The sequence below is a fragment of the Haematobia irritans genome, chromosome 1 (genome assembly GCF_050003625.1).
Source record: "Haematobia irritans isolate KBUSLIRL chromosome 1, ASM5000362v1, whole genome shotgun sequence".
Classification (NCBI taxonomy): domain Eukaryota; kingdom Metazoa; phylum Arthropoda; class Insecta; order Diptera; family Muscidae; genus Haematobia; species Haematobia irritans.
The window spans coordinates 150,337,837-150,359,368 of NC_134397.1; the positions used below are offsets into that span (position 1 = coordinate 150,337,837).

The following is a 21,532-nucleotide window of genomic DNA, read 5'->3' on the forward strand; positions in this document are numbered from 1 at the left end:
TTTTATTTATATAGAAAATTTTGTCCAAATTTTATTTCTAGAGAAATTTTTGTCCAAACTTTATTTCTATAGAAAATTTTGTCCAAATTTTATTTCTATAGAAAATTTTGTCCAATTTTAATTTCTATAGATAATTTTGTCCAAATTTTATTTCTATAGAAAATTTTGTCTAATTTTTATTTCTATAAAAAATTTTGTCCAAATTTTATTTCTATATAAAATTTTGTCCAAATTTTATTTCTATAGAAAATGTTGTCCAAATTTTATTTATACAGAAAATTATGTCAAAATTTTGTTTATATAGAAAACTTTGTCCAAATTTTATTTCTATAGAAAATTTTGTCCAAATTTTATTTCTATAGAAAATTTTTACAAAGTTTTGACTTCTATAGAAAATGTTGTCCAAATTTTATTTCTATAGAAAATTTTGTCCAAATTTTATTTCTATAGAAAATTTTTTCCAAATTTTATTTCTATAGAAAATGTTGTCCAAATTTAATTTATATAGAAAATTTTTTCCAAATTTTATTTCTAGAGAAATTTTTGTCCAAACTTTATTTCTATAGAAAATTTTGTCCAAACATAAAAATAATTTTGTAAAAATTTTACTAAAAACCTACCAAGGCAAAAAATCTTATTTTGGAAAATTTTATTTGTATAGAAAAAATTGTTTTTAAAGCAAATTTTGTCAAAATTTTATTTCTAAAGATAATTTTGTCCAAATTTTATTTCTATAGAAAATTTTGTCCAAATTTTGATTTTTATAGAAAATTTTGTCAAAGTTTTGATTTCTATAGAAAATTTGGCCAAATTTTATTTCTATAGAAAAAGTTTATTTCTATAGAAAATATTGTCCAAATTTTGTCCTATAGAAAATTTTGTCCAAATTTTATTGATATAGAAAATTTTGTCCAAATTTTATTTCTATAGAAAATTTTTTCCAAATTTTATTTCTAGAGAAATTTTTGTCCAAACTTTATTTCTATAGAAAATTTTGTCCAAATTTTATTTCTATAGAAAATTTTGTCCAATTTTAATTTCTATGGATAATTTTGTCCAAATTTTATTTCTATAGAAAATTTTGTCTAATTTTTATTTCTATAAAAAATTTTGTCCAAATTTTATTTCTATATAAAATGTTGTCCAAATTTTATTTCTATAAAAAATTTGGCCAAATTTTATTTCTATAAAAAATTTTGTCCAAATTTTATTTCTATATAAAATTTTGTCCAAATTTTATTTCTATAGAAAATGTTGTCCAAATTTTATTTCTATAGAAAATTTTGTCCAAATTTTATTTCTATAGAAAATTTTGTCAAAGTTTTGACTTCTATAGAAAATGTTGTCCAAATTTTATTTCTATAGAAATTTTTGTCCAAACTTTATTTCTATAGAAAATTTTGTCCAAATTTTATTTCTATAGAAAATTATGTCCAATTTTAATTTCTATCGAAAATTTTGTCCAATTTTAATTTCTATAGATAATTTTGTCCAAATTTTATTTCTATAGAAAATTTTGTCCAATTTTTATTTCTATAAAAAATTTTGTCCACATTTTATTTCTATATAAAATTTTGTCCAAATTTTATTTCTATAGAAAATGTTGTCCAATTTTTATTTCTATAGAAATTTTTGTCAAAATTTTTAATTCTATAAAAAAATATTTCTATAGGAAATTTTGTAAAAATTATTTCTATGGAAAATGTGAAGTATCTCTTAGATGGAGAGGAATTTTTGGCAAAATCTACCAAAGAATAAAAAATCTACCATCACTCAAAAAAAGTATACTTGGAGTCAATGATGTTGACCTTCCCTTAAGGATATTGTTATTGATTCCAAGCCAAAGATGTAGCTTCTGGCACTTACAAACAAGTGCCTGTATAAAAATGCAAATTATAGCGAATACTTTTTTAGTTCTAAAAAAACATTAAACCAAAGATGCTAAATCCTCAAAATAAATCTTAGCCTATATTTCAAGCGTTTTTATCTTGAACCTAAAGATTCAATATTTCAGTTAATTTAAGGAGGATTTCTTTAAATCAAGAATGTGTTTCTTTATTTTCAGGAAATTTTGCCTTTGTTCATAGACAAGCGATTTTAAGGGAGGGACGCAAATTTCCAAAAATTTGTTTCCTAAATTTATTGAAACAATTTTTGAAGCAAAGATTATTCGTTATTTTAAAGAAATATGTCCTTAATATTTTGTAAATTGCGCATTCTAAAATTTAGGTTGCTTAATCTTTAATATCATGTAAATATTTTTTCCAGTGATCTTTTGGTAGAATTCTACCAAGTCTGGCAACCGTGCCTCTGAGTCGATATAGCTATGTCCGGCCGTCCCTCTGTTTGTGAACACATTTTTGTTATCAAAGTCTAGGTCACAATTTTATTCCAATCGACTTCAAATTTGGGACAATTTCCTGGTTTGGGTCAGAATAGAACCCCATTGATTTTGGAAGAAATCGGTTCGGATTTAGATATAGCTCCCATTTATGTTCTTCAGAATTTGTGCTTATACAGCTAAAATACCTGCATTTGCCTTGTAAAATCGCTAAATCGAAAAGTTGTAAAAATTAATCAAAATAAAATGTTCCTATACCTTTAATACATATCTGCACCCTCAAAAAAAATCGCTTCTGTAACATATACTCCCAAACATATTTTGCTTCAAGCATATAAATTTTTGGGTATTGCCCAAACATTTAAATGTTTGATTTCTTCCAATATATAATATGTTTGAAAGAATATTGAAGAATAATATGTTTAGGTAGTCTAAGTTCCAAACATTTTGTATTTTTCCATCCAAATTCAATAATGTTGTCTTCCAAAAAACTATATGTTCTTATGTGAACATATAATATGTTTGGAAACATTTTGAACCCAAAAATATTATATGCTTAGAAGAATTTTCTCCCAAAGAAGATTGTGCTCAAAAATTTTTTTTCTGCCAAATTGTATATTCCCTCACATTTTTCTCACTTCCACGAGTTTTTAGCACCTTTTTCTGTAATACAAACATTTTAGAAGAAATTATTATATTTTATATATTTTTTTTAATTTTACCTTTTGCCGGACGGGGATTCGAACAGCGGACCACACAGTTTGTAAGCCAGCACACTAACCACTGGCCTACGTAGCTGTTATGGTCATCAAGAGTTAATTATCTTTATAAGTTATATTTATATAGCATAGCTTGCGGCGCCCACGAGCCGATGCAAACATAACATTGTTTAACAACATAACATTGTAAAACATACATTTGTTGGCAGCGTGGAGCAGTGGTTGGTCGTCCGCCTTGCGTGACAAGGGACCTGGGTTCGATCCCTGCTTCGACCAACACCATTTTTATACCCTCCATCATAGGATGGGGGTATATTAACTTTGTCATTCCGTTTGTAACACATCGAAATATTGCTCTAAGACCCCATAAAGTATATATATTCTGGATCGTGGTGAAATTCTGAGTCGATCTAAGCATGTCCGTCCGTCCGTCCGTCCGTCTGTTGAAATCACGCTAACTTCCGAACGAAACAAGCTATCGACTTGAAACTTGGCACAAGTAGTTGCTATCGATGTAGGTCGGATGGTGTTGAAAATGGGCCATATCGGTCCACTTTTACGTATAGCTCCCATATAAAGGGACCCTCAGATTTGGCTGGTGGAGCCTCTAACAGAAGCACATTTCATCCGATCCGGCTGAAATTTGGTACATGGTGTTGGTATATGGTCTCTAACAACCGTGCAAAAATTGGTCCACATCGGTCCATAATTATATATAGCCCCCATATAAACCGATCCCCAGATTTGGCTTGCGGAGCCTAAAAGAGAAGCACATTTCATCCGATCCGGCTGAAATTTAGTATATGGTCTCTAACAACCATGCAAAAATTGGTACACATCGGTCCATAATTATATACAGCCCCCATATAAACCGATCCCCAGATTTGGCTTGCGGAGCCTAAAAGAGAAGCAAATTTCATCCGATCCGGCTGAAATTTGGTACATGGTGTTGGTATATGGCCTCTAACAACCGTGCAAAAATTGGTTCACATCGGTCCATAATTATATATAGCCCCCATATAAACAGATCCCCAGATTTGGCTTGCGGAGCCTAAAAGAGAAGCAAATTTCATCCGATCCGGCTGAAATTTGGTACATGATGTTGGTATATGGTCTCTAACAACCATGCAAAAATTGGTCCATATCGGTCCATAATTATATATAGCCCCCATATAAGCCGATCCCCAGATTTGGCTTGTGGAGCCTCTAAGAGAAGCATATTTCATTCGATCCGGCTGAAATTTGGTACATGGTGTTGGTATATGGTCTCTAACAACCATGCAAAAATTGGTCCACATCGGTCCATAATTATATATAGCCCCCATATAAACCGATCCCCAGATTTGGCTTGCGGAGCCTCAAAGAGAAGCAAATTTCATCCGATCCGGCTGAAATTTGGTACATGATGTTGGTATATGGTCTCTAACAACCATGCAAAAATTGGTCCACATCGGTCCATAATTATATATAGCCCCCATATAAACCGATCTCCAGATTTGGCTTGCGAAGCCTCAAAGAGAAGCAAATTTCATCCGATCCGGCTGAAATTTGGTACATGGTGTTGGTATATGGCCTCTAACAACCGTGCAAAAATTGGTTCACATCGGTCCATAATTATATATAGCCCCCATATAAACCGATCCCCAGATTTGGCTTGCGGAGCCTCAAAGAGAAGAAAATTTCATCCGATCCGGCTGAAATTTGGTACATGATGTTGGTATATGGTCTCTAACAACCATGCAAAAATTGGTCCACATCGGTCCATAATTATATATAGCCCCCATATAAACCGATCCCCAGATTTGGCTTGAGGAGCCTCAAAGAGAAGCAAATTTCATCCGATCCGGCTGAAATTTGGTACATGATGTTGGTATATAGTCTCTAACAACCATGCAAAAATTGGTCCACATCGGTCCATAACTATATATAGACCACATATAAACCGATCTCCAGATTTGGCTTGCGAAGCCTCAAAGAGAAGCAAATTTCATCCGATCCGCCTGAAATTTGGTACATGATATTGGTATATGGTCTCTAACAACCATGCAAAAATTGGTCCACATCGGTTCATAATTATGTATAACCCCCATATAAACCGATCCCCAGATTTGGCTTGCGAAGTCTCCAAGAGAAGCAAATTTCATCCAATCCGGTTGTAATTTGGCACATGGTGTTAGTATATGATCTTTAACAACCGTGCCAGAATTGGTCCATATCGGTCCATAATTATATATAGCCCCATATAAAACGTTCTCCAGATTTGACCTCCGGAGCCTCTTGGAGGAGCAAAATTCATCCGATCCGGTTCAAATTAGGAACGTGGTGTTAGTATATGGTCTCTAGCAACCATACCAAAATTGGTCCAATCACACAAAAATTGGTCCACATCGGTTCATAATCATGGTTGCCACTAGAGCCAAAAATAATCTACCAAAATTTTATTTCTATAGAAAATTTTGTCAAAATTTTATTTCTAGATAAAATTTTTTTAAATTTTTATTCGGATCATAATAAAATTTTCATCATTGTCAAAATTTTATTTCTATAGAAAATTTTGTCAAAATTTTATTTCTATAGAAAATTTCGTTCAAATTTTATTCGGTTCATAATCATGGTTGCCACTCGAGCCAAAAATAATCTACCAAGATTTTATTTCTATAGAAAATTTTGTCAAAAGTTTATTTCTATAGAAAATTTTGTTAAAATTTTATTTCCGTAGAAATTTTTGTCAAAATTTTCTTTCTATAGCAAATTTTGTCAAAATTTTTATTTCTATAGAAAATTTTGTGAAAATTTTATTTCTATAGAAAATTTTGTTAAAATTTTATTTCTGTAGAAAATTTTGTCAAAATTGTATGTCTTCTTTGTCAAACTGAATTATATACGTATTGGATCGATCTTTTTTGATTTAATATATACCACGTATGGACTTACATACAATTTAGAAGATGGCGTTAGGAGGTTTTAAGATACCTTGCCATCGGCAAGCGTTACCGCAACTTAAGTAATTCGATTCTGGATGACAGTGTTTAGAAGAAGTTTCTACGCAATCCATGATGGAGGGTACATAAGCTTCGGCCTGGCCGAACTTACGGCCGTATATACTTGTTTGATTTAATATATACCACGTATGGACTTACATACAATTTAGAAGATGGCGTTAGGAGGTTTTAAGATACCTTGCCATCGGCAAGCGTTACCGCAACTTAAGTAATTCGATTCTGGATGACAGTGTTTAGAAGAAGTTTCTACGCAATCCATGATGGAGGGTACATAAGCTTCGGCCTGGCCGAACTTACGGCCGTATATACTTGTTTTTATTTTTTTTATACCCACCACCATAGAATGGTGACGGGGGTATAATAAGTTTGTCATTCCGTTTGTAACACATCGAAATATCGATTTCCGACTATATAAAGTATATATATTCTTGATCAGGGAGAAATTCTAAGACGATATAACGATGTCCGTCTGTCCATCTGTCTGTCTGTCAGTTGTAATCACGCTACAGTCTTCAATAATGAAGCAATCGTGCTGAAATTGTGCACAAACTCGTCTTTTGTCTGCAGGCAGGTCAAGTTCGAAGATGGGCTATATCGGTCCAGGTTTTTTATAGTCCCCATATAAACCGACCTCCCGATTTGGGGTCTTGGGCTTATAGAAATCGTAGTTTTTATCCAATTTGCCTGTAATTTGAAATCCACAGGTATTTTATGACCATAAAGAGGTGTGCCAAAAATGGTGAGTATTGGTCCATGTCTTGGTATAGCCCCCATATAGACCGACCTCCCGATTTTACTTCTTGGGCTTATAGAAACCGCAGTTTTTATTCAATTTACCTGAAATTGGAAATCTAGAGGTATTGTAGGACCACAAATACGTGTGCCAAAAATTCTGAGTATCGGTCCATGTTTTGGTATGGTCCCCATATAGAACGACCTCCCGATTTGGGGTCTTGGGCTTATAGAAACCGTAGTTTTTATCCAATTTGTCTGAAATTGGAAATCTAGAAGTATTTTAGGACCATAAGAAGGGGTGCCGAAAATGGTGAGTATCGGTCCATATTTTGGTATAGCCCCCATATAGACCGATTTCCCAATTTTACTTCTTAGGCTTCTAGAATCCGAAGTTTTTATCCTATTTGCCTGAAATGGGGAATCTAGAGGTATTTTCGGGTCATAAAGAGGTGTGTGAAAACGGTGAGTATCGGTCCATATTTTAGTATAGACCCCATAAGAACGATCTCCCGATTTAACTCCTTGGGTTTCTAGAAACCGTAGTTTTTATCTGATTTGCCTGAAATTGTAAATATTCTGGTATTTTAGGCTCACAAAAACGTGTATCGTATTAAGTTTTTATCGGTCCATTTGGTAATGCCTCCATATAAACCGACTTCACTTCTTGAGGGTGTAGAAGGCGCACTGATCATGAAAATTGCTTGAAACTCAATGTAAAATTTCCAGATATTACTTCTACAGATTTAAGATTTCAAATCAAGACGTTATTTTATAATTTTCCTGCACACTTACAAGAGATGTTAATGATTCCTCTAAAACTCAAACAAAAATGGTTCTTATAAATCCAGAATCTGATATAGTCCTCATATGTGAAATCTTTAAATTTATCTTCGGGAAGTGTCCTCAAGTCCTCCTGAAATTTCAAAGGAAACCCTAATATTTGGTTCATGGTGGTGGGTATTTAAGATTCGGCCCGGCCGAACTTAGTGCTGTATATACTTGTTGTTTACTAACATTAGCCGATTAACATTTTAAGCAAAGAAATTTTGTAGAATTCTAAAAAATTTTTGAAATATAAACGTTTATATAGAACACAACAAATTTGAAGGATTTGAGATGGTATCGAAAATGTGGATCCACAAGGTAGTGGAGGGTATAAAATAGTCGGCCTCGGCCGACTTTAGGCTTTCCTTACTTGTTTATTTAGGATAGGTGGCAGCCCGATGTATCAGGCTCACTTAGACTATTCAGTCCATTGTGATAACACATTGGTGAACTTCTCTCTTATCACTGAGTGCTGCCCGATTCCATGTTAAGCTCCTTATTATAGCCGAGTCCGAACCACGTTCCACATTGCCACAAACCACTTAGAGAAGCTTTGAAACCCTCAGTAATGCCACCAGCATTACTGAGGTGGGATAATCCACCGCTGAAAAACTTTTTGGTGTTCGGTCGAAGCAGGAGTCGAACCCACGACCTTGTGTATGCACGGCGGGCATACTAACCATTGCAACATCGTGGCTCCCTACTTGTTTATTTATAGCAATGTCAACTTAATACTACATTTATAAGATTTTATTTTGCTGTATTAAAAACCTCAAATGAAATGAATGAAAAATTAAAAACTAAACATTATTAACGTTCATTTCACAGCTAACGTAAGTTCATTCTCCCTTAGGTATACAAATGGGCATAATACGATCATCTTTGGAATTCATTATTGCCAATTATATATAGTTTTCATTACCACCTATTTCAAACCAATCCATCGACATTATATTTGTCCCAAATTAACACCTAATTTGTATTGTCTTTATCATCAACATCCCATTGCACCTTGTAGGTAATTCGAGGAAGATGAATAGCAATTCGTACATCATTTACTAATTGCATGACCAGTACACAAAGCTATTAATTTAATTCTCACAGGAAATATAACATAAACATATACACCGTACAATTAATATATCCATTACTCATTTTTTTTACGATTTCTTCGCAAAACCCAACACTATATTGATATCCATTCTTTATTTTTATTTTTTTTTTTGCATAAAAAACCATCATTCTCAAAAAAAAACTTTGAATGGGATGATTCCTGGTTCCTCTATGTCTAATTCTACAACAACATGAATGACTGGTAAATCTTTTGTACGCCTGTATATGTGTATGTGTGTTAATGTACATTTACCAAAGTTCCGGATGATGTGGTCCAGTCCAGAAATGCCCAAGGTAATGTCTACCGTTGGGTGGAAGCTTATCGCAAATATGGCCACAAATTGGCAGCCGTAAATCCCATCAGCATTAAAAGTCAACAAAGGTAATAAAGCAAACCGAACAGTACACAAATATCCATAGCCGTAAAGAGAAAATTGAGGGAAAAAAATTATTCTAATCCAAACAAAAAAATAAACAACACAAAACAATAAAGAAAAAATGTAAATGCGCATTGACCAAAACTAAGCTTCTCAGATAAACACAACACCGTCAACCAGAATATGCGATTCCGCCAAATAAGCAAACAGCTATACTGTCGCTCGTTGCCATTTCATTCATGATTTCCTTCCAGCCATAGTGATGTCCTTGTTGTTGGGCAAAGTTTGTCTTGGTTATTTAAGACATTGGCTACCATCATCCATTCATTTGACCAAACGAAATTGTTAATAAACGGAATTCCGTTGGCATATAATGTTTCTGGTTTAGACATAGTAGTTTCACAGTGGTTCTAATAGTTTTGTGAGGAGTTAATGTTAAGGTTTTATGAAGAAACAAATAAGGAAAGCCTTCACCTCACCCCAAGGCAATGCCTCCTTTATAAGTCACAATCACATTTTCATGAGGTAGGCACAGTCATATCCAGGGAAAATGTCTCCAATATGGTCAGGATCTTATGGGAGCAGGCGTTCAAGAAATCCTCCTTGTAGATGATCGTGAACTGGTATCTTTCCTGACATATTTTAGGTTAGGTGTAGTGGCAGTCCGTTATTTTAGGTTTACTTGGACTACTCAGTTTATTTCAATGACAAGGGACCTCCGTTTTAAAGCAGTGTCCCAACGGCGATAAAAAATTTCACCAGCATTATTGAGAGAGGATAAACAAATCCTACCAAACCGGTTTGATGTTCGCTTGAATCTGGAATTGATCCCATGACCCTTTGTATGCAAGGCGGGCATACTAACCATTACTCCACGGTGGATCCCTTCTTCGCTGAGATAAATGAGATCGGGAGATGATAGAATGTTCTGTCGGAAACCGTTGAAATCATTTGTAAGTAGGGAGATGACAGGCCTTTGTTCGTTGATGATGGGTAATTGATGAAAAATTCGATTCGTTTGTAAGAACGTTGGTTCAACAGTGTTTGGTAGTTGAGGAGAACATCCATTTGTTGTCGATCGGAAGTTAATGAGGAATTAATTTCTTAGATGATCAATAATCGATGAGAACTTCGGTTCGTCGATGATTGGAGACGAGGAAACTGTAGACCTGAAGAACTCAGTGGTGTAACTGTTTCCCGGGTACTTAGACCACCCGGGCAACAGTTACACCACTGAGTGGAACTTTAGATCCGAAGGTCCCAATGGGGGACCTTCATCTCAGTAGTAGAACTGTAGGCCCCAAGTCTCATTGTTGGAACAGTAATTCCGAAAGTCTCAGTGGTTGAAGTTTAGATCCGAAGGACTTAGCGACGGAACTGTAAGCATCAAGATCTCAGTCGTGGAACTTTAGGTCTGAAGGTCTCAGTAGGGAACTGCAATTTCTAAGGTCTCAGTGTTGGAACTATCGGTCAAAATCACTGTGGTGGAACTGGAGGCCCGAAGGCCTCAGTAAGGAAACTGTAATGCTGAAAGTCTCAGTAGTAGAACTGTAGGCCCCAAGTCTCATTGGTGGAACAGTAATCCCGAAGGTCTCAGTGGTTGAAGTTTAGATTAGAAGGACTTAGCGACGGAACTGTAAACATCAAGATCTCAGTCGTGGAACTGTAGGTCTGAAGGTCTCAGTAGGGAACTGCAATTTCGAAGGTCTCAGTGTTGGAACTATCGGTCAAAATCACTGTGGTGGAACTGGAGGCCCGAAGGTCTCAGTAAGGGAACTGTAATGCTGAAGGTCTCAGTAGTAAAGGGTGGTTAAAATTTCACGGGCCGATGTTGATTTTGAATAAAACACAAACTATTTAGGTAATTATTGTAATTTGGTATGATATATTGTTATTAATTAATTATGAATGGAACAAAATATCGGCCAAATGGGCCCCGCGACCTCGGTGTCAAATCACATGATCTTGGCGCCCAATTGACATCGCCATTACGTGAGATAACACGGCCATTGCATTTGTTGCGCAAAAGAGCCATTGTTTCGTTGGCTGTTTGGCAAGTGGCACCGTCCTGCTGAAACCACATATCGTCCACATCCATATCCTCCAATTCGGACCATAAAAAGTTCGTTATCATCTCACGATAGCGAACACCATTCACAGTAACTGCCTGACCGGCCTCATTTTGGATAAAATACGGTCCGATGATGCCGCCAGCCCATAAACCGCACCAAACAGTCACTCTTTGTGGGTGCATTGGTTTTTCGACAATCACTCTTGCATTCTTATTCGCCCAAATGCGGCAATTCTGTTTATTGACGAATCCACTGAGGTGAAAATGTGCCTCATCACTGAAGATGATTTTCTTCCAAAGTTGATCATCCACTGTTGCCATTTCTTGGAACCATTGAAACTATGTTGGATTGTGTATTTCTCCATGGTTCAAATTGAGTAAGTCTGAAATAGAGAAATGTCAAATAAAATTCGAAAAAAAAACTTGGCGTTTAGGTGTGGTTCACATTCAACATCGGCCCTTACAATTTAACCACCCTTTAGAACTGTAGGCCCCAAGATCTGATTGGTGGAATAGTTATTCCGAAATTCTCAGTGGTGGAACTTTAGATCGCTAGGATACAGTAGCGGAACTATAAGCCTCAAGGTCTAAGTGGTGGAAATGTCTCAGTAAGTGAACTGTAATGCCGAAAATCTCAGTGGTGGAACTATAGGGCAGAAGGTCGTAGTTGTGGAACAGTAGTCTCGAAGGTCTCAGTGTTGAACCGGTAGAACCGAATGTCTCATTGGAGGAACTGTAACAACCGAATGTCTGAGCGGTGGAACTTCAGATTTGTCGATCGGAAGTTAATGAGGAATTCATTTTTTAGATGATCGATGATAGAGTAATCGATGAGAACTTCGGTTCTTTGAAGGGAACGTCGGTTCGTTGATGCGAGGCTCGGTTATTTGATGAGGAAACGGTAGACCTGAAGAAATCATTGGCGGTCTAAGTGGTGGAACGGGAAACCCCAAAGATTCAGTAGTGGATCTTTAGAGCCGAAGATCACAATGGGAGACCAGTAGTGGAACTGTATGCCCCAAGATCTCATAGGTGGAACATTAAAGCCCAAAAAAAGGACTCAGTGGTGGAACTGTAAACCTCAAGGTCTCAGAGGTGGAATGTAGGCCGAACGTCTCAATAGGGAACTGAAATTCCAAAGGTCGCAGGGTTGGTACTGTAGACCCATAGGTCTCAGTAAGGGAACTGTAATACCGAAAGTCTCAGTAGTGGAACTGTAGGCCCGAATGATGGAACAGTAGGTCAAAAAGTTTCAGTGGGGAACTGTAAGACCAATGGTCTCAGTAGAGGAACTGCAGGCCCAAAGTCAAAGTGGTGGAAATGTTGGCCTGAAAGTCTCAATGTTGGAAGAAATCATTGGCGGTCTAAGTGGTGGAACGGGAAACCCGAAAGATTCAGTAGTGGATCTTGAGAGCCGAATATCACAATGGGAGACCAGTAGTGGAACTGTATGCCCCAAGATCTCATAGGTGGAACATTAAAGCCCAAAAAAGTACTCAGTGGTGGAACTGTAAACCTCAAGGTCTCAGAGGTGGAATGTAGGCCGAACGTCTCAATAGGGAACAGAAATTCCAAACGTCGCAGGGTTGGTACTGTAGACCCATAGGTCTCAGTAAGGGAACTGTAATACCGAAAGTCTCAGTAGTGGAACTGTAGGCCCGAATGATGGAACAGTAGGTCAAAAAGTTTCAGTGGGGAACTGTAAGACCAATGGTCTCAGTAGAGGAACTGCAGACCCAAAGTCAAAGTGGTGGAAATGTTGGCCTGAAAGTCTCAATGTTGGAACAGTAGGTCGGAAAATCTCAGTGGGGAACTGTAAGGCCGATGATCTTAATAGATGGACTGTACGCCCAAGGTCTAAGCAGATGGAACTGTAGGTTCGAATGTGTCAGTGTTGGAATGTGTAACTGTAGATCTGAAAGTCTCAGTAGTGGACATGTTGGGCTGAAGGACTATGTAAGGAATGTAAGGCCGATGGTCACAATGGGATTACTTTTTCGCGCCTTAGAACGCTTAAAAATTTGAACCAAACTACGAGCAGAACAAAATGAGACACACGTAAATCGATTAGCCGCAAATGTTCAGAGTCCAGCCGATAGACGTTTGGATAATTATTTTATTTGCAGTTAATTTTCTATATTCATAAAATCATATTTGTTCGAACACATTCGCCAGCTGTTCTCATATTTATGACCAGCGTTTCGAATGTTCCTTATACGGCGTTCTCATCAAGCATGTTTTGGGGTTTGAAATGTTTTCCCTTTATAAGCACTTTAAAACGAGTAATTTTCCCCATATAAAAAATGAAGTTAAAAACATAAGTTTTCCTCAAAAACACGGCAATTTTATAATGTAAACGCCGCTAATTTGGAATATGCTCTGACTGAACATACTTTTTTCAAAATATATATGTCAAATTATTAATATAAATTTCATAGAAAAAACGAATAAACAAAGGCTTTGAAGAACATAGGGATGTGAAAATAACTTAAAAATGTTTTCCCTTTGCGATTGCGATATTTATTTGAACTAACGGTGCGTACATTTGAATTTAGAATAAATAGGAATTTCGAGTGTCAATGGCAACCGCCAAGCTACAACATCTCAACTCGGTGTGAACGGTGGAATGTTTTGGAAAAACGAATGAAGAAAACGAGTCAGTGCACACAAATAATTTCACGAAAATTTTTCCAATTAAATTTTTAATTGAGTTTTAAAAAATATTCAATTAAAAATTTAATTGATGAATTGAACAAAAATCAATCACAAAAATAATAGTATCAATTAATTTTTTAATTGGATCAATTAACTTATTAATTGACCTTCAATTAATTTTTTAATTGATACTATCATTTCTGTGATTGAAGACATTTCAATTAAAAATTAATTGGATCAATTAATTTCGTGATTGAATCAGAAATTTTTATTTTGTGTGTGGGAACATAGCACTAGCCTCCGGTGTATACCAGTGCAATGTTTCATCAATTGTCACAAAACGATACAAAAACTCTCTCGCCTAAACAGACTCATATACCAGAGTCTTAAAAAACCACTGTGAACTACTGGATTCCGTAATCTTCTTTCCACAGAACCATTCCAAGAAATTACCAACAATTCAGCAATTCACATACGTAAACAAAACAGTTTAGTCATACATATTGTAGTAATATTACATGAAAAATTAGAAATGTTTTAAATAAAACTTTTTTCCCTCTCTTTCCTTATGACCATATAAATTGAAACTCTGGAACGTGTTTGTGTATCTGTATTTGACTTTGTGTCCTGGCAAAAGTCCATTGGATGAATTAAATCCGGCATTTTATGGTCTTCAAACTAAGGAGTCAGTAAAACCTCAGGGTCTGTTAAATGCACCGGAATTGGTCAGCCACATGCCAACAGTTGAAGAATTGGAGAAAGTACTTAAGGAAATTTACTGTGGCAATGCTGTGAGTGCTGAATTCGGATATGTAGAGGTAAGTATATTTTCTTGAAATCAGGTTTTTTTGTTTAGCTTATTAAAAGATAAATAAGATATGATCGCAAGAAGTAAAATGTAGGATGGATGGTGACAACATCCATTGTCATTTGGAAGAAAATTCTGCATACAAACAAAATGGACTATGGACCAAAGATTCCAGCTTCATTGAAGGAGTTTTTATTCAAATTAAGGAAACAACGTTTTCAACGTGAGGTCCACTTGGCTTTAATAGATACGAAAAAATTTTTTTTGTATAGAAGTCGTCGTTAAATTGATTATAACTTAACAATAAAGATAAAAGAAAAATAAAAAAAATAAAATAAAATAAAATAAAATAAAATAAAATAAAATAAAATAAAATAAAATAAAAGACTATTACATGTTAGCCTGATACCGAAACAGGCAATTGACGTCCAAATGCATTATATCTAATTATACAATTATTATTCGAGCTTTATGGACAGATATAGATTAAGGAACATGGTTAATAGAGCCATTGAAAAGAAAACGCCAGATACAAATCTATACACGCCTGGACTGTACATGTTTCGGTTCGGGCGAATGAACCTTTCCACAGCATTTAGTATAGATCTGGCTGGGAGAGATAACTCAATTTTGGGCCCTTTATGCTAACTCCTTATGGAGAAAACATTTGGGAAATTTCCTCTTACAAATTGAATCATCTTTTCTCCCACTGTACATCATCTTTTCATATAACTTACAAGTCCCTTAATCTTATTTTTATTTCGTTTTGTTACATAGTAATGCAACAACACGAAATTTATTTTTAGAAAGCTTATTTGTTAGAATTCACCTAAGTGGTGAACAGTCGAACAATGCTTATTGTTTCTACAGTCAACTACAACATATGACAATTAACAGAAACTGGTTTCCAGGAAACAACAACAATTCTAACACGTACATTAGTCGTGTTTTTCCTAGTTTTACGACGGGCTCATCGTTGCTTATTATATTACATGTTAGCCTGATACCGAAACAGGCAATTGACGTCCAAATGCATTATATCTAATTATACAATTATTATTCGAGCTTTATGGACAGATATAGATTAAGGAACATGGTTAATAGAGCCATTGAAAAGAAAACGCCTGATACAAATCTATACACGCCTGGACTGTACATGTTTCGGTTCGGGCGAATGAACCTTTCCACAGCCTTTAGTATAGATCTGGCTGGGAGAGATAACTCAATTTTGGGCCCTTTATGCTAACTCCTTATGGAGAAAACATTTGGGAAATTTCCTCTTACAAATTGAATCATCTTTTCTCCCACTGTACATCATCTTTTCATATAACTTACAAGTCCCTTAATCTTATTTTTATTTCATTTTGTTACATAGTAATGCAACAACACGAAATTTATTTTTAGAAAGCTTATTTGTTAGAATTCACCTAAGTGGTGAACAGTCGAACAATGCTTATTGTTTCTACAGTCAACTACAACATATGACAATTAACAGAAATGCATTTGGACGTCAATTGCCTGTTTCGGTATCAGGCTAACATGTAATATAATAAGCAACGATGAGCCCGTCGTAAAACTAGGAAAAACACGACTAATGTACGTGTTAGAATTGTTGTTGTTTCCTGGAAACCAGTTTCTGTTAATTGTCATATGTTGTAGTTGACTGTAGAAACAATAAGCATTGTTCGACTGTTCACCACTTAGGTGAATTCTAACAAATAAGCTTTCTAAAAATAAATTTCGTGTTGTTGCATTACTATGTAACAAATCGAAATAAAAATAAGATTAAGGGACTTGTAAGTTATATGAAAAGATGATGTACAGTGGGAGAAAAGATGATTCAATTTGTAAGAGGAAATTTCCCAAATGTTTTCTCCATAAGGAGTTAGCATAAAGGGCCCAAAATTGAGTTATCTCTCCCAGCCAGATCTATACTAAAGGCTGTGGAAAGGTTCATTCGCCCGAACCGAAACATGTACAGTCCAGGCGTGTATAGATTTGTATCTGGCGTTTTCTTTTCAATGGCTCTATTAACCATGTTCCTTAATCTATATCTGTCCATAAAGCTCGAATAATAATTGTATAATTAAAAATAAAAGACTTTATTTCAAAGACGGATTTTACTTGAAACATGGCATTATTTAAACTTAAAGTGTAGTTTGAATTTTAAATTTTGATGAAGACGTTTATGAATGATTTTTATATTACATTATTATTACATCTTTAGGCTTAAAATATCTGTCAATTTTGAATTGCATCGGATAAAAATTGCGATTACTAGAAGCCCAATAAGTCTAATCGGGCGATCAGTTTATAGGGGGGATATAGCAAAACATGGAGCAATTGGAGAGAAGTTCACCAATGTGGTATCACAATGGACTGAATAGTCTAAGTGAGCCTGATACATCGGACTGTCACCTAACCTAACCATGGAGCAATTGACATCATATTCCAATTTTAGGTAAATCGGATAAAAATTGATGTTTCTAGACTCTAGAAGATATACTTATGAACCTAAAATGCCTTTATATTTTGAATTTCAGGCAAATCGGATATAAATTACAGTGTCAATTTGTGCGATCCATTTATATGGGGCCTGATTCTAAACCTGGACCAAAATAGCCCATCTTCGAACTTGACCTGCTTACAGACAAAAAAACAAATCTATACCACATTTCAGAATGATTGAGCCATTATTGAAGGCTGAATAGTCTTAGAATTTCTCCCTGATCAGGAATATATATGGTTTATATAGTGGGAAATCGATATTTCGATGTGTTATAAACGGACACTATAGTGGTGGGTTAATAAAAACTGTATCCATATATTGCTAAAGAGCTCCTGGAAAAAATTTTGATACCCATTTTGGATAAATATATGCCTAGTAAGGTTGGTTCTGGAGGTGATATAGTCTGTTCCATCTGATTGTATTGAATTTCTCTTTGTATTTTAGTATACGTATCACGGTTGCCACAGTTGGTCGAATTCTACCAAAAATGGTAGATTTTTTACTGCTTGGTAGATTGGTAGAATTCTTGATAGTTTGGTAGATTTTGCAATCTATTCCTCTCCAAATAAAAGACATTTCTCAACTTTTTAATAGCAATACAATTCTGACGACATTTTCTATAGACATAAAATTTTGACAAAATTTTCTATAGAAATAAAAATTTGACAAAATTTTCTATAAAAATAAAATTTTGACAAAATTTTCTATAGAAATAAAATTTTGACAAAATTTTGTATACACTGAAAAAAAGCATGTCCGGTTCCAAAGATTTTATCTTTACTTTAAAAATTTTGGTATTGATTCCGACCCAAAGAAGCGGAGAATACAAGACACAATTCTCTTTTAAATTTGGATTTTGTGTACTTGCTTCTAGGAAGCAAATTTTATTTTTTCGCTTTTTCAGTTTTTTTTTTCTTCATATCCGATCAAAGTTCTTTAAAAACAAGTAAGTAAAGTCTAAAGTAGGGCGGTGCCGACTATATTATACCCTTCACCCCTACACGCAGAGAAGAAACATGATTGTCACAATCATATTCGAAGAGCAAAATAATATGATAGCAGCTATTTTTGCGGCGACCATGTAACATTTTAACCTGCAACCATGTTGGCTCAGTGAACATGGTTCTAAGAAAAATACAATTGTCCTGATCTAAAATGTTATTATATTGATAAAAAGAATTTTGTTTCCATTAAAAGACAATGGTCACGATCTAAAATGTTATGTTATTCGTCAAAAATGTTTTTCTTCTAGTTAAAAGAACATGGTCACAACCTAAAATGTTTTGATTTTTATGAAAAAACTTTTTTCGTCGTCGAAAAAAGGACGCCACTTGAGAAAAGAAAACACAAAATCAACTTTATTTATTTGTTTTTATTTATTTATAAACTAATTCATTGTTTATTTGTATTTACTATGTCGTGCAAGCAAACATCACATATTTTTACACACTCTAGTTTGGTTCAATTTCAACAATAAGAAATCATTCCATATTTACTTCGTGCCCATCAAATGTACAAACACAGACATCATATAACTGCAAATAAAAATAAATTATACCATATGTCAAAATGCAGAACAAAAACCAGGTACATTTGTTTCAATTACACTTCCCTTTTTTGTATTCACATAAAACCACGTGCCATTTCTGAATAAATAAATTAACACAAAACACAATAATTCCGTATTCTCCGTCCATTCCAAGAAACAATCAACACACGACTGACGCGCAAAATGAAAATCGTGTGTACCTGCTCAATGTTTTTATAAAATTCTTGTCGCTACAAAAAAATTAAAAAATTAAATGGTCACGAAAACAATGTACATGGTCTTTATGGCCATGTAATGGTTGTAGACATGTCTATACGTAAACTATAAAAATACTTTTTTCTCTGCAAAAAAGTAAAAAAATTGAATGGTCAAGTACATAATTTCCCTGACCATATAATGGTTTCAAATTCTATCATTTAAATAATAGAACATGTTTGCGGCATTTGAGAACCATTTAAATGCTTATTGCCAACATATATTTTTCTCCGCTCGAAAATTATTTTTACAAAGACAAAATACATGGTTTTCGCGACAATTACATACTCTAAATAAGCATTAAATGGATGCGGCAACCATGTCCAAACATGTTTTTTCTGTGCGTGTATGTAGGCCAAAATTTATGTTACCATCTCAACTACTTCACATTTGCTGGAAGCTATATAACATAAAGGAGAAAATTTTTTTACTTCTACAAAATCTCTAGAATTAAAATTTAAATCGGCTAACGCTATCCAGTTAATTGGAGGACACTTCCATTGAAAATGGCTCTAAACTGTGTAACAGTCTACCATATTTCCCCAACTCTGGTGTACGTATATATGGGAGCTATATATAATCTGAGCCGATTTTAACTAAATTTGACATGTATAGTTAGAATTATAATTCTGCTATCTATGCGAAATTTCACGTAAATGGCAGTATAACTTTGGCCCCCTGGTCATATGAGTGCAAATCGGACGGAAGATATATATGGGAGCCATATCTAAATCTGAACCGATTTCAACCAAATTTGGCACAATTACCGATACTACCAAACGTACTCATTGTGCGAAATTTGAAGCAAATCACGGCAAAACCCTGGATTTTGAGGCCATATAAGTTAAAATAGGACGAATCTGAACCAATTTTAACAAAATGGGAGCTATATCTAAATCTGAATCGATTTTGACCACATTTGGCACATACAATAGTATCGTTAAAAGTACCGCTTGTGCAAAATTTGAAGTAAGTCAGGGCAAAACCCTGGATTTTGAGGCCATATAAATTCAAATCGGACGAAAGATATATATGGGAGCTATATCTAAATCTGAATCGATTTTGACCCTATTTGGCCATACAATATTATCGTTAAAAGTACCGCTTGTGCAAAATTTGAAGTAAGTCAGGGTAAAACTTTGGCTTTTGAGACCATATAAGTCCAAATCGGGCGAAAGATATATATGTGAGCTATAAGACCATATAAGTCCAAATCGGGCGAAAGATATATATGTGAGCGATATCTAAATCTGAACCGATTTTAACAAAATTTGACACACTTAACGATACTATCAAACGTACCTGTTGTGCAAAATTTGAAGCAAATCACGGCAAAACTCTGGCTTTTGTGACCATATAAGTTCAAATCGGACGAAAGATATATATGGGAGCTATATCTAAATTTGAACCGATTTCAATTAAATTTACCAAGCATTGGTAGAATGTCAATTCTACCCTCTGTGCAAAATGTCACGAAGATCGGTAGTATACTTTGGCCTCTGTGGTCATATGAGTCTAAATCGGACGAAAGATATATATGGGAGCTATATCTAAATCTGAACCGATTTGGCTGATATTTTGCAAGATTTTCGAGATTCATAAAATATTTGGATGTACGGTATTTCAAGAAAATCGGTTGATAAACACGCTAACTATGACCAAATCGGGGATAAATATATATGGCAGCTATATCTAAATCTGAACCGATTTTTTCCAAAACCAATAGCAATTATCTCTGTCCCAAGAAACGGCTCTGTGCCAAAATTGAGGACGATCGGATTTAAATTGCGAGCTGTACTTTGTGCACAAAATTACATATACAAACAGACCGACGGACGGACGGACGGACAGACAGACAGACAGACGGACATCGCTAAATCGACTCACAATTTAATTCTAAGCCGATCGGTATACTAAAAGATGGGTCTATGACCACTATTTCTTGGCGTTAGATACAAATGCACAAACTTATTATACCCTGTACCACAGTAGTGGTGAAGGGTATAACAAGTTAACGACAACTTTATTTTCCAAATGAAGACTCGACTTCCAGTAGAAATGTTTTAAGTAAAAAACGCCTTTAAAATAAAGTTTTGAAAAGCATGTCCTATATTTGAACGATTTTTTGCTTTGTAGTGAAGATGCAAAAAGACAAGAAATTTAAAGACAATTTCATTAAATTTAAAGAATTTTCCTGAATTATTAAAGTCAAGCTGACCTTAGCCCAAACATTTTTTCTTTCATGTTATGATACCCATTTTTAAGTCAAATCACTTAATTACATTAACAAGGAAAAGACTTTATATTAGAGAAATGCGTCTTCTATTCAAAGCAAAATTTGCACTCGTATTTTAAAGACATGAAATCTTTGACCTCACGACAATTTTTTTTCAGTGTAGAAATAAAATTTTATTTGTTGTTTTGATCGCAGCTTAAAAACCATTGCGTTGACTAAACTGCAAGAGTAACTTAACCCACAGAGGAAAATAATGTTTGTCAAATTTATTTGGTCAAAACCCTATAGACTGCAAGATGGTTGGATGGACACACGTTTCGGAATTACCACATTCCCC

At 34.7% G+C, this 21,532-nt stretch overlaps 1 protein-coding gene across 1 annotated transcript in view; it reads left to right on the forward strand.

Moving 5' to 3' along the window:
* LOC142221989 (putative 2-oxoadipate dehydrogenase complex component E1 homolog) overlaps positions 1 to 21,532 on the forward strand; it is a 71,168-nt gene that overhangs the window by 21,667 nt on the left and 27,969 nt on the right. The window contains exons 2-3 of the mRNA XM_075291896.1: positions 8,994 to 9,117; positions 14,476 to 14,656. Coding sequence (XP_075148011.1) covers positions 8,994 to 9,117; positions 14,476 to 14,656 — 305 coding nt within the window. The remainder of the gene's footprint in view (positions 1 to 8,993; positions 9,118 to 14,475; positions 14,657 to 21,532) is intronic.